The sequence below is a fragment of the Chenopodium album genome, chromosome 24 (assembly GCF_948465745.1).
Source record: "Chenopodium album chromosome 24, dcCheAlbu1.1, whole genome shotgun sequence".
In the NCBI taxonomy this organism is placed as follows: Eukaryota; Viridiplantae; Streptophyta; class Magnoliopsida; order Caryophyllales; family Amaranthaceae; genus Chenopodium; species Chenopodium album.
Genome location: NC_137857.1, coordinates 5,809,845 through 5,833,423, shown reverse-complemented (window position 1 = coordinate 5,833,423; position 23,579 = coordinate 5,809,845). Strand labels below are relative to the sequence as shown.

At 35.2% G+C, this 23,579-nt stretch overlaps 2 protein-coding genes across 3 annotated transcripts; both read right to left on the bottom strand.

Annotated features, from left to right (window-relative positions):
- On the bottom strand, positions 1–4,863 carry LOC145611509 (DNA replication licensing factor MCM5-like). Its single transcript, XM_081666845.1, has 18 exons — positions 4,498–4,863; positions 4,264–4,407; positions 3,978–4,157; positions 3,788–3,886; positions 3,572–3,708; positions 3,375–3,483; positions 3,146–3,280; positions 2,981–3,058; positions 2,705–2,809; positions 2,477–2,568; positions 2,234–2,366; positions 2,033–2,128; positions 1,748–1,839; positions 1,563–1,653; positions 1,272–1,381; positions 913–1,042; positions 729–830; positions 1–442 (listed from the first exon to the last, which is right to left on the bottom strand). The coding sequence occupies exons 1-18, from the start codon at positions 4,771–4,773 to the stop codon at positions 359–361; spliced, it is 2,193 nt and encodes a 730-aa protein (XP_081522971.1). The 5' UTR covers positions 4,774–4,863; the 3' UTR covers positions 1–358.
- Positions 4,864–6,132: 1,269 nt separating this feature from the next.
- Positions 6,133–23,579, bottom strand: LOC145611087 (dicer-like protein 4). Of its 2 annotated transcripts, XM_081666327.1 has the most exons (25): positions 23,333–23,579; positions 22,913–23,090; positions 22,689–22,802; positions 22,094–22,234; positions 21,940–22,012; positions 21,357–21,397; positions 20,871–21,011; positions 20,647–20,775; positions 19,832–19,970; positions 19,543–19,645; positions 18,211–18,397; positions 17,204–17,364; positions 16,910–17,116; positions 16,569–16,825; positions 16,217–16,491; positions 15,611–16,038; positions 14,712–14,812; positions 12,222–12,427; positions 11,872–12,081; positions 8,995–9,453; positions 8,621–8,890; positions 8,140–8,466; positions 7,338–7,716; positions 7,138–7,252; positions 6,133–6,594 (listed from the first exon to the last, which is right to left on the bottom strand). In XM_081666327.1, the coding sequence occupies exons 1-25, from the start codon at positions 23,437–23,439 to the stop codon at positions 6,444–6,446; spliced, it is 4,899 nt and encodes a 1,632-aa protein (XP_081522453.1). In that variant the 5' UTR covers positions 23,440–23,579; the 3' UTR covers positions 6,133–6,443. The 2 variants fall into 2 exon arrangements, with proteins under 2 accessions (XP_081522453.1, XP_081522454.1); XM_081666328.1 differs by lacking the exons at positions 21,357–21,397; positions 21,940–22,012; positions 22,094–22,234; ... (1 more) ...; positions 22,913–23,090; positions 23,333–23,579 and having other exon boundaries at positions 20,647–20,755; positions 20,871–21,000.

The window sequence follows — 23,579 nt, the reverse complement described above, 5'->3', positions numbered from 1 at the left end:
TTGTTGAGACTGTATAGTTACAGGTAAACTACTAACTGTACTCATTATGTAATTGAAACTTGAGAAGAAACAGATACTACTGCGACATGGCAAGAAAAGTAACCTGTTAACAGCCAACCATGAATCATCATAGACAAACACAAACAAAATCCTAACTTCTAATTTACATAATTGCTAATATTATGCAAATAGGTTGCTGGTCACCCATAACTGAGTCCAAGACCACCAAGTATTTTGTCCCAAAGAACATCTCATTGATCTGATGGAAATATACAGTTTGCACGGCACAAATGATTTTCGAGATGACACTGACTTAACAAATTGGCGATTAGGAATGCTTCCATAGGCCATAGACACCTCAAGCTTTACGAACAATCACACGTCTTTCTCTCTTGTACTCAACTTCATCCCTTTGGTGCATTATCAATAGAGCTCTTCTCACCTGCAAAGTCAAAAATATGTTAATGTCATGTGGAAACCAACGCATGATTCACAAGTCACTCATAATGTTCTAAATTCTAATGGAGATTAAATAAATTCATGCTTAGAAATTATCAACCCCTGTTCAGGATAGAATTTTTTTAAACATATGTTATCGTATACAGTATCTGTTTTCCCCATCAAAACAGAATTTTTTAACGGAGAATGTACCAGCCAAACTTTGATGTAATATACAGTTGCAAAAGGCAAACTAAAAAATAATTTGGAATGTCATCCTTTGCACTTACAATGGATTCATTCAACCCCATCCTGCTCAGGTCATCAATTAAACGTCTTTCTGAGATGTGGCTACCGATGCCAATTCTTCTCTTTATCTGTACTTCTGCTTGCTGTTTACAAAAAACAGAAGAAAGGCCTAAGAAAAACAAAACTAAAAGATAACCTGATAAAAACACAAGAATTCTTCAAGACCTTAATCTCATTTGCCATTTCAGCAGTAAGATTTACTTGCTGATTAATTCCAGAACTAGCTGCGTCCAAGGTGGCAACATTGAACAAACGTATTGCCTCCTTTACATGCTCATCTGTGGCAACATCAGACCTGTAACCAGGGTTTACAAACATTTAGCAAGCCAACATGATGATGACAGAAAGAATCGTCTTGCTACACTTGGCATAAATGTTTTCACTTGGAAGGAAAAGCCATAACTGATTTACAGCTCGCTCAGAGTGGTGATCAGCAGATCACCAGTCTCAAGCAGCTTTCCAACGTACACTAAATTAAGCAAGCAAACCATTACCAAGTACTAGAGCTAAATATAAGTACTTACAATCTCATCTTTGCAAGGGCCTCACTTAACCTAACTATTGCCTCAAGTTGCCTGACAGTAATCGGTATTGCAGCTGCCTCACCACTTTCATTTGATTGTTGCCTCATTTTCTACGAGAGATATAATATGAATCCATTAGACATACAACCAAAATATATCATATTCAACTAATTCAAGAGTATTATGACACTTTATCTTTCACATCACTATTATCCCAGTTCAACAATCCAAAAACATTGACTATAATTATTCCTAACTTCACAACAATGCAAATAGGTAAGTGGTTAATACCTGTCGGATGCTAATATATTCAGTTTGTAACTTCTTTGCAGCTGATTCTGACAGACGAGGGTGGCAATTAGATCTACAATAGTGTATGTATCTGTATACAATGAAGCACAAGCAATTAATACCAACGTAGTAGTCACAAATGTAGCACCAAGGAAGTATATGGTCTTGATAATGTACACAAGTACCTCTTCAACCAATTATCCTCATTTGAAACTTTAGATTCCCCCATAGTCGAAGCAGCATTTGTATGTAGAAGTGTGATATATTTAGCAATTTCCTGAAACAAAATATTTGAATAATTAGAAAACCACTAGGGTGCTTATTTTGTGAAGAATCATAGGGAGAGAAAGCAGATGAATCCAACTAACCAGGTTCTAAACCAAACACAAAGAATGAAAATTGAGCACTTAATTTACTCATAACTAGCAAAAAGATGCTGAAGATTTCTTTAGTTTATGCTGTATCTATACCTTATCTTGGCTATACATCCTGATATCTTTGACAATGAAGATCAGGTCAAACCTAGAAAGAATAGTTGTCTGCAAATCAATGTTATCCTGCGCAGTCTGGAAGAAAGGAGGATTGTTGCTATTAGCATTTACTGCTAAAACAAACATTGTCGTAGTATGGAGCATAAACTAAAAAAAAAACTTATAAAATAAGCTACAAACCTTAAGATCATCATAACGCCCTGATGGAGGATTGGCAGCTGCAAGCACAGAGGTTCTCGAATTAAGAACAGTAGTGATACCTGCTTTAGCAATGGAGATTGTCTGCTGCTCCATAGCTTCATGAATAGCAACCCTGTACAAGCAAGATTGCAAATCAGCAATTATGAAATATATGCAAAATGAATTATTACACCAATTGTGGTCATTTCAAAAATAAATTAAAGCAACTAAACTCCACTTAACCTGTCCTCTGCTCGCATCTTGTCAAACTCATCAATGCAGACAACACCTCCATCAGCCAGTACCATGGCACCACCTTCCAGATAAAACTCACGCTGCACATAAACAAGATTGATCGGAATCAAGAAATGAAACTAAGAAAAATATTAGCAAAGAATTTCAGTGGAATGTCAGTTAGGTTTGACATAGGAATAACACATTCATGACTAAAGAAATTATTAGCAAACTTACTGAACCACTGTCTCTAATCACAGAAGCTGTAAGTCCAGCAGCTGAAGATCCTTTACCCGATGTATAAACAGCTACAGGTGCAGTCTTCTCGACAAACTTGAGAAACTTCATTGAGAAAATGTGATTAAGTCATTAGCTTATTGAGTTAAGGTAAAAATGGGCTGTCAATTGGCTGCTTTACTAGCCAGTGATTTTTCTATTGATTTAAAAGAAACATTAAGAATATAGGGTTAAACATTAGACCGCCAAAATCATGAAATGTGCAGAGAAAGCTACCTGTGATTTGGCGGTAGAAGGATCCCCCAATAGCAGCACATTAATGTCACCTCTAAGCCTCACACCATCCGGCAAACACTGCATCCACAAAAAAAAATGGTAAATCACATATATTTCCAAGAATTAAAGGAAAATCACAAGATGATTAACAAGATAAGATTGTACCTTGCGTGATCCACCAAACAAAAGGCTAGCCACAGCCTTCTTGACATCAACATGGCCAAAGATAGAGGGAGCAACCTTAGAGCATATAATTTCATATGTATCAGGCTGAGCAGCAAACCTTTTGAATTCTTCAATCTGCGACGAAAGCATATATGAAACATGAGTCCTGAAGACTTGAACATCTAAAGAAAAGATAAAGAAGGTATGTTAACATAAAAGAGAAGCACACCTCATCAACTGTGAAAGCAGCTTGACCTCGAGTGTTGCTGGCCTCATTGGCTTCCTCAATCCCTACAACTCTTATGTAAGGTTGTCTAATAGCAACTGCTCCCTTATGACTGTAAGGGAAGCAACAACGAATGAGAAACAACAGCGATAAGTATGTGACTGCAATGATAATTTAATGGTAAGGTAAAGGGTGATTACGCCGTAGATGCATTGGCAGCTTGAAAGATGCTGTAAATTCCAATGACAGTGAGTCTGGAACCAGGAACAATAGTTTGAACAAGATGTCTATCAACGGAAAGAAGCATGTTTCTAGGCAGCTCTCCAGTTGGAACATCCTACCAATTACATTTATTATCAGGAACAACGACCCATGAAAATGATAGAAATTGATCAAACAATACGAGAAACATTCACCTCAGGATTCTCTTGGAGTTTAAGGGTCTGCTGATCAACATATCTACTTCTATCAGGAACCACAAGCCAAGGATCAAGAGGGCAAGGTTCTTCACCAGGCTGTATTTTTGTGTAATAAAAACGGCGTTAAAACATTGTTACCGGTGATGATTATATCAACTACAAAAAGTAAAGAAAACCGAAAAATGACCTGAGGAATATGGTCACAAGATCTAGGAATGATAGCGCCGCCAAGACCAGGACGGCAAGGAACAAGCTTGACATTTTTACAGTTCTTACAAAGCAAAGTGACATAAGTAGCCTTAGCTTTAGTTCTAGAAGCTGCTATGGTAATCCCTGATATCTTTACCAATTTGGATATGTATTGAGCCTGTTTGAACCAATTCATAAAATCAATTAATTGGAATTGAAATTGAAATTAAAAAGCAAAACCCTAACAAAAAAAAAATTAATGAATTATTAAAAGCAAAGCATACACCAAGAGAGCGTATAGAGATGGAATCCTCATTGGATGTAAGGAGAATCTGAACATCCTCGGCGAAAGGCTCCTCCATTTCTCCGGTCTCTCCGGCAACTTTGGACTTCAAACTGGCCAGCACCTCGGACGCCGCCGTCTCAAACTGAAAATACAATCATTTATATTTAATACACATTATTAAACATGAAAGTATATATGAATTATGAAAAATGAAAGAGGAAAAGTAACTGACAAGTGGGAGGTAGTCGGCGGGAGCAGAACGGAGGAGAGAGGGTAGATCGGGATCAAAGGCGTCGAGATGTTCGAGGTTAACGACAAGTGAAGTAGGATTGTGGACGAGGCTCTGACGGTAAGGGAAGACATTAGAGTTGGTCTCGAAGCTTCTGATGAACTCCTTGAATTTAAGGAGAACAGAGTGTCGGCTGTCGGAGTTGTTGTCGCCGACACGACCGGAGGGGAACTGCGCTTGATCGCTGTAATACACTGCTCCTTCATCCCACCCTGACATTTTCTCTCTCTCTCTGTTGATTGAATGAAATGGTGGCGGAACTTATTGATTTCAAAGGAAGGAAATGAGATGAGATATTGAGAAGAATGAATATAAAGGGTTTTGCTGTTTTTGGCGGGATTTTTTGGCGGGAAAACTCTCACCACTCACCACTCACCACTCACCGTGTCCAACTCCAACACCCCAATTTAGCCCAACCGGGGTTGTTCTTTCAAGAATCAGGACCCAAACCAAGGATCCAAACCAAGGATCCAAAACTTATTACTCCCCGAATTCCAAACTCACATAACAACCATAATTAAATTAAATACAACCTTAACACGATAACAAATACTGCGTACAAATTATCCCTCCCTTATTTTTGTTCAATTCACTTTTTATATTAAGCCGTGCTTTTATGTTCTACTCACTTTTTTGTTTTTTTTTTTTATCCTATTTGCTTATTTAGTTATTGTTTGTTTAATGAAAGAACTTTTTGTAAAAATAATTTTCAAATGAAAATCTATTGTAAAAGTAATTTTCCTTTGTTTGGTTTCTTACAAGGAAAATTATTTAGTATGGGAAAATAGGAGCCCAAGGAAATGTAGCATAGCTTTTACAAGGAAAACATAATCAACTCTTGGGAGAATTATTTTTCCACCTTTGAGAAAATTGTTTTCCACCCCTATACTCAATTGACAATAATAAAATCTTTTTTTTTTTTTTATAAGAGAAAATCAAGTTTTAGGAAAATATTTTCCGTTAAAACAAACAAAGCCTTGTTGCATACTCTTTTTACCATATTAACCCTTCAATTTTGCAATAATTCCACCTTATCATCTTCATCCTCTTACTTTATTCACCTTTTCTTACACAAATCCAACTTTTTATATTTTCTTGGCTTACTTTATCTTAAACTAACTCACATTTGTTTATAATTTTTTAAATTACATATCTATAACAAGTTAGTAGAATTTAAAGAGGTAGTACTTAATTAGACCTAGTCCTGGATTCCATATAGTATTATTGTGGTGAGTGAGTATGTGTGTGTGTGTGTGTGAGAGAGAGAGAGAGAGAGAGAGAGATGCATCCTTTAAAGTCAAAATAAAAAATTATTGAGAATATGCATCATTTAAGCTCAACTGCTCAAATATATACGAGGGAGCCTCACTTAATCTCTCAGATTAACATTTCAAGTTAATCATCTCTCACAACTTTATGCATTTATTTCTATGTCATTTTACGATTTTACTTTTATTATTTAAAAATAAAGGTATAATAATATATTGTGAGAGAAGATATATTTCAATGTTTATCTCATAGATAAACTTGAATTTTCCCAATATATACATAATCCAATAAAGACAGAAGGAAGGAGGATAGCCAAACCAAACGCCTTAAATTGACTAAATTACATACAAAATTGGCCCATATTTTTAGGCTAAAAGGTCTTTAAATACATAAGCAGCTTGGTTTTGTAATAACAGTCTAAAAAATTAGTTAACTGCCTTTAGCCCCTTCCAAAAATTACTACCTACAACAATTTATACATTTTATTTATCTACTAGTCAAATTTGGGCTTCCTATGGCCTAATCTACGGCCCAACGGACTTAAGGCCTACTTTCATAATCTTCCTATGCCCTCCTTCCCTCCTTATAGTATATACACATGAAGTCATGATTTGTGGCTCTTATCTGATGTAACCTTCCTTCTTCAACAACCAAAGTGCACCCTCTGCTGCTTCTTCTGTAGCAGCTTTCTTTTTTGCTTGAGGTTGACCAAAGCACTCCAATATCACATCTTCTGCTTCCTCGATTACTACCTTTACCTTGAAAGTGAACCTGCATGATTGATGGCACATTCAGGAAAACAGTAAACTAGCCACAAAAACACCTTTCTTTAACTATCTTCACATCATCAGAAATGAAAAACAGTTGTTATTTTGAAGGGTTTCTTCTCTAAAAGCAATAATAGAGCTTCTCAAACCTCAACTAGATAATGTCATGTAATAAAGTTACACTCTATAGCCAAGTCATGCAGGCAAGGTTTCGGGGACAAAATAACTGAGATACAAGGTAATGACACAAAGCGGATTTTATTTTTGGCAAATAACATCTAACTATATAACCAAATAAAGCAACACAAGAAAGTTTCAGAACACAACTTCAATAACTACAAGAATAGAGCATCAATGTCAATATCACGCCCTTCCCACATAGGAATGAAACAAGGGGAGAATCTTCAGATGTAAAGCACTTTACTACTGGAGCAAAAGCTGAGAGATCTCACACCATCTTTACATGTACAAGAAAACAAAGCATGGAAACATCTGAGGTTTCTTTGGAAAGAGGGAGTACGGAGCAGATGTGGAAAAAACAACTTACAATTTCAAATGGCTTGGTCCTTCCTCTTCACAGCACTCATAAAGAGGGGGTTTCCAGCAGTTTCTAACACAAATCTCATTCAATCGCGATTTTGCAGTTGCTTTTCCCAGGCTACCTGAAATTTACACACATCTAAGGTTGAGCTTATTTCACAGCGCATATAGCAATACTGCAAATTCATTAATGCAGCTTAAAAGTACCATGCACATCTGAGTCAATGCTACAGTTTTCATCCCCAGTGTGTTGACCATGCTGCTGTCTCTTGTTTAAAGAAAGGGGTGCGTTGGTGGATTTTTTCTGGGAACTAGAGACAATTGTTGGCATTTCATACACATTGGGCTCTGGACTTGCACGGTCATGGAGAACAAGACAATCATTCGAAGACAAGTTTCTGAAAGTGAGTTCTGGATTCACAAAAGTATGAGAATGATCCTCCAAGCACAAATTTCCAACATTGGGCAGATCGCTGGAAGAAACTAGGGACAGCGGCATCTCATCATATCCAACCAGCCTGGGTTCCATTTTGCGCAGCGTTTTTAGGACCTCCTCCAATGATGTCTTCATACGACAACCCTGAGCCTGCAGATATGGAAATGTTAGCTTGTTACTCAACATTAGACGAAAGCAGAGTAAATACAGATTCATTCATACTCAGATAATAACCATTGGAAATTTGACCAGTTCAGGCATTTGCAGAAGAATACAAATATGAAATATCCCTTCAGGAACATAGATATTTTTCTAAGCAGTGTCATCATTAGTAAGTACGGAGTAAATATGCCTTCAATAAGATAATCTTTTATGGCACCAGTAATGAATTCATGATGTTCCAGATTCTGGAGACAGCATAGGAGTTGTACTAAAATCAGAACGGAATACATCAACTAACAATAATAACAGCTAGTCAGATATTATATCTATGCTCTTTTTTATTACAGGAATAATGGCCAACAATTCTGCATCATAGGAAAGGTGGAATCACCCATATAAGAAGATTGTCACCTTCAGTTTTTCAATAGCTTTCCGTGCAGCCATTCTCTTAGCTCCTTTAGTATTGCGATACAGTGCAGATTCAGCGACGTGAACACTTTTTCCGTTCACTATTGCCTCAACCATGAAACTTCTATTTCTTTTTGACTTAACATATTCTAAATTCAAGCCATGATACTGGCATAGCTCCTTCAGCTCTCGTGTAGGAGTAAAGTGCAGATTAGCATATTTCATGACAGGATTCATAAACGAGTGCATCACCTTCCACACATGACCTAAGTCAAATCCCGAGTCAAGAAGAATAGCCCCAAAACAAGACTCAACCAAGTCGCCCAAAGCCTGTAGGATGAAGAAAAGGGCATTCAACGTAGTAAAGCGTACTTAGAATATTAGACAATGATGTGTAAAAGAAGTTTTAGAAAATAATAATAAACTTTGTATTTATAAAGCTTAAGAATCATAATATCTAAGAGGAAAGGGTTTGAGCAATGACCTTTGGGCATGACGGTTCCTCAAGTACACTTCTTTCTGAAGCTGGCTTTCTGATAAAGTCCAAATATTTATCAATAGCATTAATCAGGTTGCTATTCTCACATAGAATGAATTTGTACAATGCATTAGCTGCTGCTTGGGCAAAAGAGTCATTGTTCACAAGAGATGCTCTCAAATCAGTCAACTGGCCAGGTTTTAGGTCAGGGAACACTGAGTACAAATAGGATGTGATCATATAATCCAACACAGCATCACCAAGAAACTCCAATCTCTGTTAGCCATCAGAAATAAATACCAGATAAGTCATGCAAACGAAGGATATTCATGAATAAAAACCATATATTCAAAATTTTCGTAGCATATCAGTCCATTTACCTGGTAACAACCTCCTCCGTGCTTACTATATGATGGATGTACAAATGCTTGGAGACCTAAGCCTCTGTGAACAAAATGATGACCCAAAATGCCTTCAATTTCAGAAATACTAATACGGTCTGCAAGCGACATAAACCTGGAGCTTGCCGTCCAAGCATGACATACTTGAGAAATTTCAAATTCAATATGTATACCAAACCATCCAAGAAATGCAATTGCCGATTTAAAGCCACTGTCAACTATGAAGGCTCCAATTAGTGCTTCAACTACATCTGCAATTGTTTTCTTGGTTAACCAATGATGATTCTTACTGCATCTAACATGACGATTATCTACCAGAATTCTATCTTCAGAAGTGCAATGAATTGTACTTTCCGTCTGCTTGGTACATATGACAGAGCAAGTCCGACCTAAAGCATAAAACTGGCTAGGATCGAATTCTTGATCACGTATGTATCCCTAAAGTATGGAAGTACTGTAATATAGTTAGATATTCATTTATATGACTGATAAACACATTCAGATATCAAATTTATTTTTAAAAGCAGACTCAACAACAAAACAAAGAATTCTTCTAATGGAAAGAATATAAAAAAGATCCATCTATCATCTTAAACATCAATTTATGGACTGTTGTCCATCAGATATAACAATGATCTTGCAAGTTATTTAGTAAGGGAGTAATGCTTCCACGAACATATTTACAGTAAAAGACAAATTATTTCAGGTGGTTGCAGTAATTGAGCACCATGCATAGCCAAATCAAACAAACATAAATCCATTAACTCCACACTGGAAGCTACAGAAAAACGCAAAAAAATAAAAAAAATTAAAAAATTAAAAAAAAAATTTGAGGTATGACATGAAATAGGAAAGTGAACATTAGGGCAGAAGCTGGCCATGTAATGAAGTATAGTAATATCATAAAGATGGTATGCAACTCAATAACAGACGTAAAGGGTCAAATGAAATGGAGAGATTAGCCCTAGAAATGAATAAGAGAAATGACTCACACAAGGGTTATATCTAGGCATTATGCTAAATGGGTGATTAATTTACATGTAAAGGGATTCACACATCAATTTTATCTGGAAAAAATTCCTTGTAGAAATATAAATTTTCAGCAAAAACTTGTTTCTCTTCAAGGAGGAATGGATCAGAAAATTTAATATTGCATCTTCTGACTTTTATGAATATCTGTTTACCTACCCATTCTATTGGCCTAGTTCCTCACTCCATTCTTAAGTGTATTTTCCTCTCTCCCTAATAAATCAACTTGACAAGCACAAAGTTTGGCATAGAACATTTAATTCCCTGAAGCTTAAGCACACCAAGACCAAAGTGAATTGTGAAATTCATGAATAGCAGCTAGTAAAACAGTGTAAGCGTTTCACATGCTAGCTTTGCAATTGTTATATATCTTTTAAAAAGAAGGATAAAATGCAATAGGAAGCAGTAGGAAAAAATAAAAAAAGGATATTTATAAAACTTTCATAGCTTTTTAATTGTAAATTTGTTATAGATGACTTGACGACTACACGGAATAATCCTATTTGGTTCATGTAGCCAACCCCATTTATGGGATTAAGGATTTGATTGCTTGAGTTTGTTATAGATAACTAGAATCAAACTAGAAAGAAATGAACATTAGAACTTTATGCATAAGTTTCAGTGCTTATATACACAGAACTTAGACAACAATATATGAACAAACTAAATTAAGAAAATAGTCATGAAGATAGACACAAGAGATACACATGGTTCAATCAACATGATCTACTCAAAGGGTTTGTGATAGAGTGTTTCATTATATTTCATGCATGTAATTCAATCAACATCAACTACTCCTAGGCTAAGAAATGGAGTTTTTGATTTGATTTCATATACGGCTAAAAGAAAATCATGGCAATCAAAGAGAGATCCCTAAACAAATACATGAAACTCTTTAAATCATAATATTAAAAGAAACCCAGAATTATCAATAACTAGCTTTTGGACCCGTTCTACGCACGGGTTATGCTTAAGTTATAAATTTATTTGAAACTTTACAAATTATCTTGTCACCAAAAAAAACAAAAAATAATTATTTTATCGTCTTTTGACATATTATAATATTTTATGAATTAGTGGTAATAGACTAATAGTTGTAGAAAAAATAGCTTAAAATCGTAAAATCATATCTCTATCGCATGATATATTAATCAACAATTTGTATAAAAAACTACTTTGTTAATACCAAACACTTATTATAATTTTACAATTTTTACATCAAATGTGAAGGCATGATATTCTTCTTTAGTTTTTACCAATATATGTCTCTTATATTGCGCTTAATATCTTCAAAATTAAAACCCCATGACACGCAAACAATGTCATCCCATGGAATTTCCATAGTATTCTTGCCACCTCAATATTTCCCTTTTCAATCATCATCCTCATTGTTGTAGAAATTTCACATAGAATTTTGAGAGATGTTTATCTAATTTTTAAGTTTTTGAAACTTAATAAGTGTGAAAAAATCTTTATTGAAAATTTGTATTTATATAAGAAGAGGGGGAAGATAAGGGGTCAAATTAAAGAAATGAATTATGAATGTGAATAAATTGAATTGATAGATGGAATAATGAGAAGAGGAGAAGGTTTAGGAAATTTAATTTGTTATTGAATTAAAATAAAGATTACAAAATATTAAAGTTATTGAGAAATAAAGGGGGAGATGAAAAGAGAATTTCTTTGAAAACATAAGGAGGGAGAATGAATAAAGAAAGGTGAGAAAGAATGATGACATGTGTCAATTTTGGTTTGTGTTTTTAAATACTAAGTATAGATATAGATATAGATTCATAAAAACAGAAATCCAAAAATCCAGCTATTAACCTGCAATTTGTTCTTAATAGCCAACTTGCATAAATTTGAATTGTTCACTAAATTTGAACGCCTCCTAGTCAACTGCCCTTCGTCAAAAGCTTCATGCTTAAGAAATAGATGTCGCCCCACTGCAAACTTGAGAAAAGAATCACCAAGAACTTCAAGCCTTTCAAGAGAAAAGCCCTCATGGCATCTTTCTGTAGTCAATGCTTCAAAAACCTGGAAAGTAAAGCATAACGTCACCACTGTCTAAGTTTATACCGAAATGCATCTCTTCTTCAAGTTGAGAAAAGCAGTCAATTAATTAGACACAATCATAGAATTGAAACTTAATTATCCATCCATAAGAGTGGCCTTACACGTTCAGCAGTTACCACCACTCCCTCGGTAAATGACTTGGACAACATATCTTTCAATTCAAGTGCTACAAGAAAGCTTTCCATGCGATGCATGACAGATGGCAACAGAGACAATGAACTCCCGATGTCCTTAGAGAAGCCAATTATCTTGAGTTCACATAGCTCAGGAGGCAATTCGAAGAAGTGCTCGTCTAGTTCATGTGACTCTGATATTGACCAAGAAAAGTTAAAATCTCAGTAAGCTATAAACTGAAAGTAAACAGCCTTAATTGAGTGAACTCTGTATCATACTCAGTGTAACATAAAATAACTTGCTGGTGAAATTAAACTTCTTCAGTTTGGCCATGGAAAAGTTTCACAATTTCAATGGGGATTTCAATTACTGCAATCAATAGCCACAAACCCCAAGCAAAGAGTACAAAAGTAAATGACATAAATGAGCTTCATATTACATTTGTCTTTATCTCTATCCAAATTTCTAATGCAGAGAACATAGAAAAGGGAGCTAAATTTGCAATTTGCATTACAATATTTTTAAAATAAATACTACTTCCCTCCGTTCCCTTTTGTTTTTGACGTTTGGAATTATGCGCGGTTATTAAGAAATTGTGTAAAGTAGAGCAATATTGGAATAATTCAATGATTGAAAGTACAATTTTACTTTGGAAAAGAATATTGTACATGTGGGGAGAAGAAAGTAAGAAGGAAAAAGAAGAGAGAGGAGAGAGAAAGTAATAATGAGTATTAGAAAACCATTAAAATAGAACTAAAAATACAAATGCACATGACAAAGTAAGGATATTTGAGTATTTAAATTGTAAAGCAAGGGTAATTTTATCTAAAATTTATGACTATAAAAGGAAAGATACTAAATATAAAGAATAAAAAAGAACACCTAAAATGAAAATGTAAAGAACAAAAGGGAACGGAGGGAGTAGTAAATAAATAAAATCAAAATATTGGGGGGACAACATCTCAAATCTTCATCAAGAGTGTTAATTTTCCTCTCAATAATGTATTTTAATATAGAAACTACTCCCTCCGTCTCTTTTTGTTGTTCTTGTTTCGACTTTACCCGGTCTTCAAAACATAGCTTTGAATTAATATCTCCAATTATGTATGAACAGAAATTATCAAAACTTGAATAAAACTACAAGTTGAGAAGAAGTAGAAGAAGAAGAAGAAGAAGAAGAAGAAGAAGAAGAAGAAGAAGAAGAAGAAGAAGAAGAAGAAGAAGAAGAAGAAGAAAAAAACTAGGGTCTTATTGGAAACCCCAAGCAAAGAGTACAAATTAAATTTTAACATTAATAAGCTTCATAAAAAATTGTCTTACACTCTTTCCTGATTTTAAATTCTAATGGAGAGAACATAGAAGAGAGACCTATATAAGCATTCGATACAACTTACAGCTACAAGTATTTCAATCTTGGATTGATTAATATACAAAGAAATTGGAAGCCCTGTAGTAAACAGAATTTGATGATAGATTGCTTTGTGGTTGGGACAGCCATCAGCTATCCTACTATCCTAGCCAGTGGTAAAATTCTTCTTGACCATTTTTTCCCCCACTAAATTTTCATCACATATTTTTTAGATCTTAAATCATCATCGAGCGTGTTAGTTTCTTCTCAATAATGCATTATTATTTAAAACTACCTCCTCCATCCCTTACGGTAAAAAACCTCATCCTCATGCAAATCCATTTTCTTCATATCCTTTCTAACTCCTTCCAACCAAGTCAATTTCGGTATCCCTTTACCTCGTTTTAGCTCTCCATGATCCCACTCTTCCGTTTCTCGTATCAATGCATCCTGTGTCTCCATCTTACATGCCTAAACCAACGTAGGCAAATTTCACTTAGTTTGTATGCAATGCCTACAAGACCCATTTTCTTGCGAATAGCATCACTTCTGATTCTATCACTTAGAGTGTTCCCGCACATCCATCTTAATAAACACATTTCCGTAACTTCCATCTTTTTAAAATGCTTCTTTTTAGAACCCAAACATATTGTACTATAAAGCAACACTGGTCCTATGGCAGCCCTATAAAATTTCCCCTTCAACTGTATAGGAATGCTTTGGTCACTCCCGTGGACGCTCTCTATTTAAGCCACCCCAACTTAATCTTGTGGGCCACGTCTTGATCAATGTTGCTATTCTTATGGATGATTGAACCAATATATTCAAAACACTCACTCATGGTCAAATCCTTTCCACTTAAATTCATTACATCATCGTTGTCCCCCTCTGTGTACCAAAGCAGCATACCAAATACTCAGTCTTACTCCGACTTAGCCTAAACCCTCTAGATTCTAATCTATAAATTTTGCCCTAATATTCAATAATTCTTCTCAAAATTTTTCTTATTTCTAATATTAAGAGAATTCATAGAAATAATAATTTTCAACCAGAAAAAAAAAAAAAAAAAAAAAAAAAAAAAAAAAAAAAAAAAACCATGTGAAATCTGTGTAAGCAAAAGAGCCAGTACCTGAATTCCCCGTTGCACGGTCATGCAACAAATTGTGTAGGCAAAAAAGCTGTTTAACTTGTAGTAGAGGTTGTCCAGGGTGAGTTAGATTGATTTCAAACCTGGTTCAGAAAATGCATGAACAACCAATACTAAGAAAAAGGCCTTACAAAATTTGAGATCCACAAACAAATCCATTATACAGCATCGCCAAAGTCCATACAAAAGGAAAGAAGTTCCAAAGATAATTATTAAATTAAGAAAAAGGAAGTTCCCTATATTGAGTGATACACTGCTCATTTTCCTTTAGCTGGCCCATTGGTTATAAGCCAATTAGCACTTCCCGCATGGTTCCATTTACCTAACTTTTCCAACACAATTTTATCTGTCACTCAACACCAATGTGCTATTACTGATCATTAAAGAATCTCAAAGCAAAAATTAAATTATCATGTGACAGTTTTGATACCAACATGATACTGTCCGTGGGCATAGCCTTAAAGATACTTGCTAAGAAATGGAAGGAGCATATCTTGTACCTCTTAATCTCTGATATTTCACGGTTCCAATTCATTCATAAATTCTTCACTATTTTCTTCCCATAGCAAATGATATACTTTCCTTCCTACTTGAAATTTTGGAGGGTGGAAAAAAGATGAAAACACATTTGACCAAACATCACAAGGTGGAGAGCAAAAAAATGTGTTGCTTCATATGACTTAAAACATGTGGTAACTGCAACTCAAAATAAGGACTATAGTTGCTTATAAGCATTGTTATAGCGAAAAAGTTTCTCCCATCTACATAACTCATATTGCTTCATCCATTAAGAAACAGCTAGATAAAATAGTAATTTTTTCAGAAACAACATAAAACTTAATGGTGGATTATCAAATGAGACAAAGAAATTTGATACATACTTTTCACTCAGGTGATCTATATGGCTTGTAGAACTGTTGACAAGACTGTAGCCATTCTTGTCAGGAAGAATTTTAGAAACAAAGAAGAATGACTTTCTGTGGTCAACATATATTAAGCTATTTAGGATATCATTCACACTGGCAGGTCCATCAGCAAGCTGCAAATGACTATCCAGAGAAATACAGGTATCCGCTAAATGATCAGGAGGCGCGAATATTGGCGATGACAGACACCTCCTAATGGTCATCCAATCCACAGATATTGAGCTGTCATATTGTCGTGAAATGACAGGGAGCAACAGATAGAAGACAGATGAACTTGATTCATTAACTTTATTTTTCTCGAGGGGAACATGACCACACATAAATTCAGACCGATCAAGGATGATCTTCAGGTACATTTCTTGAAAATTCAGAGCCTGCAGCATCTGGGTGCAAAAAAACAAAAAAAAGTAAAATAAATAAATAAATAAATAAAGATGAAGTATTTCAGATTTTCAGCACTTCACCAGAACACATTCAATTCTCTATTTTCCCTCCAATCTCACATGAGAACTAATAATTGTTAAAAGTAATTGCCATGAAATGTGAAAATGATATAAGTACCTCTTCTTTGCTAAATTCAGCAGCTCCAGAGGGAACCAGATCAGTCAACACAGATCTACCATGGGCAAGATGAAGATCAATCTTCATTTGCTCAGCCTCATAAGGCAAAGGTGATTTTATAAAAAGTCCGAAGTCTTTATACTTTCTATCGTGTGGTTTAGGTTTAAACCTTATAAAGTAGGAGTTCAGACAAACAAGGTTGTCCACATCAGACCAAGGTTCCTTCAATGCAGCAGGAATTACCATCTCCTGTAGCTCATAAGGTGAATCCTCATCTGCATATAATTAATCAAACACTACCAAATTCATATTCAATAAGCATGGAAGAAATATCAAAATGACAATAGTATACCTTCAGTGCTCTCAGAATCAGAAACATCACGGCTTTCCCTCACATCATCTTGTTCTGGCAACAGATACTCAGTTAAGGCACCAACTTGATGCAATTCTTCACATGCCCTTAGACAAGCATCTTTCTTAGCTGCTTCTTTAGAAGATTGAGGTGCACTCACTATGTGATTAATAGGAGCGTTAGAAGGAAGAATAATGTGGCATATGATTCCTTCAGTATCATCAACATTATAGAAATCAGGCATAGGGGTAAAGTACCTGCGAAGATTTAAAAATATGTAATTTATCAGTTACTTCATTGACTAAAACTGGAAAACTCATTGGAACATAGGAAACACATACTCATCATGTGGCAATTTCGAGCAATAATGGTAGAGCAATGAAACGCCAGTTTGAGTACTAATGGTAGCACCAGTTGAACCCACTGAATATATTTCTTCTTTGTTATTGGCAACAACTCCGTTGGGTTTTCTGTCTCTAATATTCATGTTCATGAGGTTCTCATCTTTCTTGAAACTGTCCATCAGATTCATTTCTCTCTCGCTTTCACTGCAATGATATAAAAATGTATTCCATCTTACATAAGAACACACGAAATCATACTATATCATAGCACTCGTAAGCTCAGGAAAGAACCTGTCAACCAAAAAAACATATTCCGATTGAGGCATTCGAGCACGACCTCTGGATTGTATAAAGCTAGCCAAAGTTTCAGGAAGATCAAACCGTATTACAAGACAGCATGTCTGTATATCAAGTCCTTCTTCACCAACTTTAGTAGCAACCAACAGATTCAGCTGCCAAATCACATTATTAACCAGAGTATGGACATCATCAATAAGCAAGGAGTAAATTTCATTTCTTCTTTAAAAACAAAGAATAGGGATACATGTCATACAACTACTAGTTATTAGTGTCCAAAAGGAAGGATATGGGTTCTGCAACAGCAGGTTTTGAAAAAATATTCAAACAGCACACCTACATTTCACAACGATAAACTGTTGGTAATGCCAGTGCAATTCCATTCATTCTAAACATAATGTTCAAGTCATCCAAGAGTGATACAATAGCAATGTGCTACTTGCTTACAAAACAATATCTTGATCCCCTACCATGCATAATCTACATAATGTTGCAAGCATGCAATTCTGGCTAACACACACACGCACGCACGCGCGCGCGCACATACATACACGCACGCACAAGCACAAAGATAAAAGGCAGACACGAGAGGGAAATTAATAAAGTCAACATCAAAAACTTGCTTAGATTCTCCCAAGAAACATAAATGCTCTCCAACACAAAAAAAACTAATCCCTCTTTTTTAAAAAAAAGCTAGAGTTGGGATTGCGCAGAGGTTTAATAAAATAAGATGTATGTGGGGTAGATAAGGTAATAAAAATTGTAAGAACAGATAGTGGGTTATTATTTTATTGTAAAGTGAAGTGGTGTGAGAGGGAGTGGGGACCATTAGTGGGTCAAGATATATAATTAAATTGTATAGGTTTCCAAAAGAGAAAGTGTAGCTTTTAAAAAAAACGGACGAAAATAGCAATTCTAGCTTTTAAAAAAAACGGAGGGAGTATATTCAAGTTTATCTTGGGAAGCAGATGAATACAAAGTATCACAGCAAGAAATGTTACCTTTCCAGACCGGAATTCTTCTAAAATATTATACATGGTTTTTCTGGACATGCGCTTAGAGTGGACTCCAACCAAGTAATCGCACTTCCAAGCAGATAAGATCTTAATTTGTCCAAGGATATATGCCAAAGATCTGGCAATGATAATCCTATTCACAAATATTATACATTTCATATCAGGCCTTGACCTGAAAAGGAAAGCAAACCAGCTTAGCTTTGAGCAAAACAAGAAAACATGAAAACAACAGTCATGAAATGTGGACTCTGACATACAAAGGGGATTGGAAGGTGTAGATGTACACTGATGAATTTAATCTGATAGAGAGACCAGCTAACTGGAAGCATACAAATGATGAATCTCCACATACCAAAGAAATAAATTAAAACAAACCCCCAGACAACTTTGATTTTAATATTTCCCACTCATAGTATTACTAAATCTGTAAGCTATGACAAGGATAACAACAAACAAAGCTTTCTACATTAGCTATGATCCAAGCAATTTAACGTGATAATTTTCTCTTTCCAAAAGCTCTAAAAGAATGCAACAAACTCCAAATCCAAAAACCAAGAATAGGCAACCTAAAATGTCATTTTGCACTGAACTTATCCAGTCTGCTTATTTCAGTGAGTCTCACAAACAAATAACCTGTCAACAGATCTAACAATTACAACAAATTACAATGGCTCATCAGAACTGGATAATTTAGCAAGGTATATTAGGTAATTGTGGGTTTGGAGACTGGAAAAGTGAGGGGGGATTTCATAGTTGGTGTTGGAAATTTTGAAATCACAGAAAAGAAAATAACAATGACAATAATAGCCTAGGCCAGCAGGCCCAACATAACATATGTGTTCATTAACTCTTTGTTGTTGTAATTGGTGGACATTGTATTTGGAAGACTTTTGATGAGCATGGGTAAATGGGGTAGCCTTGAGTTGTTTTTTTCTTTTCTTCTTTTTTTTTTTTTTTTTTTTTTTTTTTGGGGGGGGGGGGGGGTGGGGGGTGGGGGGGTGGGGAGCTGTAGGGGATTTTAATTAGTGGCCTTTGAAAGGGCGAAGGAGAAGAAAAAACAATGACAAAATGCTTTCATCATGACCCAGTGGTGTCTGTGCCTAGAACAATATCCACAAATACTCTTAGGAATTGTTTTTAAGTGATTTGTTATGGGATTTAGTCAGCTATTTATCCCTTAATTGAAATTTGAAAGATCTCTTAAAAGACTCTAGAGCATGAAAAAAAAAAGGAAGGAAAATAAAACTCGATTTCAAACAACCACTACTTAGCACTAATGTCCAGCACGATCCCAAGCCTAAGTGCTCAAATACGAACCTGAAATTTGACAAGATTCCAACAAGACGCAAAACCTTTTGCGAGAAAAATGGCTCCCTTAGAAGCTTGTTACAATGCATATCAGCCGTTCCTTCAGTGACTTCTGCTAAATTAAGATATTTAAGTATAATATGTTTGCCAATTATAATACTGAACATGTAAGAAATGGTAGCACAAACAGAAATTTTCCAGTAAGAGATATTAAGCCTTAAACAAGACAATAAATTAGTAAGTTTAGAACAAAGTCATTAGTATTAACAATGCTAATATGCTGCACAATGCTTCATACCTCCCATACATTCTGCGTCTAGAAGAGATGCAGTCTGAGCAAGATACTCATTTTGTAACAAGTCATCACTGGAGTTTCCTTTTGCATCTATCAGCTCATCTCTCTCCCAGACCCCACCTTTCAGAAGGATGTGACATGCCTGAAACAACAACCAGAAATATGCATATATGAAGAATATCACATCTGAAATCAAAATCTATATATTTTTTTTCCAAAGTACACAAAAAACAAGTGTGATTTCTTATGATTTTAATAACATTGACATAAATAGTACATTCAGGTCACGAGTTCACCTCATTAATTTAAGACAACCATCTTGTGTGTGTGTGTGCGCGCGCGTGTGTGTCCACGCGTGTGTGTGTTTGTGTGTGCGTATTTAATAGGTGATACTGATTTGTATTAACAAGCAACCAACGAAATGTTACCCATGTTCAAGAAGAGGGCTGCAGAAAGCATCATGCCTTCAACCACAAATTGCATAGCAAAACATCTACTACCTCCGTTTTTATTAGTTGACACGTTTTGACTTTAGCACTATTCACACACCTCCCTTTGACCATGTTTTGTGATTTATATGTAAGGAATAATATAGTCAAGTGAAATCATGTTAGATTCGTCATAATGTATATTTTCAAAATATCAACTTTTTATAGTCTTTGCTTATCGGTAATTAAAAATAATAATGATTTAATTTGTGCATTGGTAAACGAGACTAAATAAACGTGTCAACTAAAAAGAAACGGAGGAAGTATTACTTATTTAGAAGAACATGGATTTCCATTGTAATGCTTTACCACAAGAGATATGAGACTTACTTGCAATGCTCCCCATAGGCCGAGGCTGGTTAATGAAAACACCATGTTGTTATGTAGTTTTTGCAGAAGTTTCTTGGTGTTCTGTACTCTAGCAAGATCATCTCCAGTCCTGGAAAGCATAGATGTACACTACTTGCAAGCCATAAGGCCCATAACAACTAACATATTAACACTAAAAGCTAAAACAAAAACCAGTATAAAGATGGTGTGCAATATTATAATACCTGACGTTTAACCTCCTCCAGTTTATCCAAACACTTCTTTTGAGAGCTCGACATTATTTCGCTTGAGCTATAGTGATACACTTCAACCACAGGAGATACAACAACTGTTTCCAGTTCTCTCTTGTCATTAACAGTATAAACCTGAGACAAGGAAGAAATTATGTTTATGGAGCCCAATGAAAGACGCATACTAACACACAAAACACATTACACAAATTGATACATGCATGCACACACATAGATGAGTACATCCTTGCATGTGAGGTATATGTACACATGCATGTAATATAGTGTGCTTGAATGCACACAAAACAAGCATGGGTGTGTATCTACCATGTGAAACACGTGCTGTACATCAACACTGCTGAAGAATTAAATCGATGTGTTATAATTAGTTTATTTATAAGAAGATAATTGATTCTATAATTGTAGCATGATGCATTATAAATGCATATGTTTGCAAGTTCTGAACAGTCTAACACCCACCTTAGCATGAAGTAAAGCTTGAAGACTATTGATAGAGGCGCCTGAAATGGAAAATCAAAAGGTTTGATTAAAATGGCCAAAAATAAATGACAACTGGCAAGCATATACTTTCATATAATTCCAAACTTTTACAACGAACAAAATATCATGATAATATCATATCCTGAAAGAAAGCACATTAATATATTTTGTTCCTAATGTAGAATATCTGGTCAGATGGAAATACAGTTTAATAGTAAGAGTCCAGCATGGAGAACAAGAGAAGACTCTGTCAATAACACCACCTTGTCTGAAGACAGTGTGTACAAGCAAAGTCACTGTTGGTGTCAATCATAATTAGCAGCGCTATTGCAATTAAAAAATATAATTAAAACTCTAAGCAAATAGCACATTCAGATGACCTAACTTACTCTTTAAATCCTGCAAAGTCGCAAAAATCCAGCAAACCATTTTTTGGTAACTCTTAAAGATGCTAACTTTGTTAAAAATAAATATTAAACGAAGGAAAATTAGAAGTTATATTTCCTAGAAATGGAGGAGGGTAGAAAAGAGAAAAAAGAACATATACATGAAACTCAATTACCTTTCCCACAAATAGGAGATGCAGTCATGCCAAAAATGCGCGGAACTTTATTTTCCTTCATATCGTAAAAGACCTGCAATTTGTTTATGCAAATAAGTCAAAATCTATGTACCTTCAAAAAATGGCATAAAATAAACATATACTAGACCTTTACCTTCATAATCTCTGCGTAGGGATGATTACTCTCAAGTTGTGCATAATGACACTCATCAAATATTAAGAGAGCAACTGTCTCCATCCTGATGAAGCAATGGCATAGATTACGTAGCAAAACTTGTGGAGTCATAACAAGAACCTGCACTCAATAAGAGATAACTTTTATAGTAGTCTTTACGGAGTCAACACAATTAATGCAGTAGAAGTGCAAGGAATTTATCAGACAGTTAACGGAAATTCTTCATTGATAAAGGTAAATGTTAGGTCAACACCTTAGCCAAGTTAATTCCAGGGTGTCCTGTCTAATGGCTTAGCTAAACATGAAAAATCTTTTATCAGAAGGTTTGCCGATATCAGACCAAACCACTCCCTTTTTGATTTCTCAAACCATTTCAAACTCTATATATTAAATAAAACTCAGTGGCCACATCCTAAACTTCAATCATCGTTGTAACTGTATAGTAATTCAACATAATCTTTCACTTTTTAAAGGCCATATAGTATCAAAACGTTAATCCAACAAACAAACACTACAGACCTAAGACAGGAAAACATAGATAAATACTAAATAGACTTAAATGATAAAGTGAAACCTCATATTGCTCGAGCTCTCTTTCCCAGCCGATATGAGTCTTCAAATGTTTGGCATCATCACCACAGTAGGTTCCAACCTTGAAATCAGTGAAGTGTTGAATAACCCTAGCTTGCTGCAAGAACAAACACATGACACGTAACCGCCATACAATACATTATAAACGTCGTAGAATCCAACTCGACAGGAACAAACAGAGAATGGATAATAGGAAAAAGGACAAACCTGATGAACTAATACGACAGTAGGAGCCAAGAAAATACAGACATTGTTCTGAGGCTTTCTTATAAGGTGAGCCATATCACACATTAACAGTATAGCAATAAGGGTCTTCCCACAACCAGTCTCTAAAACTACAATCACATTTTCATCCAAAGCTTTTCTTGCCAATTCTAACTGATACCTGCATAAATATATGATGACATCACTTTTAACAATTTGACAGCATCATACCCAGAAATGCAACGTATCCCAATAAACTGGAACAATTATAATTGAAAATGACAGATATCCACAATAATCTTACACACTAAGCAAACCCTTTACCAATAAATAAATAAATGGTATGAAAAAGACGATCATAATAAAATCAGAACACTGAAATGAAGTCATCAAAATAAAAACAAAAATCGAATGAAGTCATACTTTCTAGCAATAATCCAGGGATCTTCCTTCGGAATAGGGGGTGTTGAAGTGATCTCCGACTCAATTTCTGGGGAAAAATCATCAGCAATAGGAGAATAATCGCCCATGACTGTATAATTTAATTGTTAGTGTGAAATGTGGTCAACTCGAATCCAATTTCTGGGGAAAAATGATCAAGAATTGGAAAATTGAGGTTGAGGAGAGAATGAAGTGTAGAGAGAGAAAGTGATGTATTCGAAATCAAAGT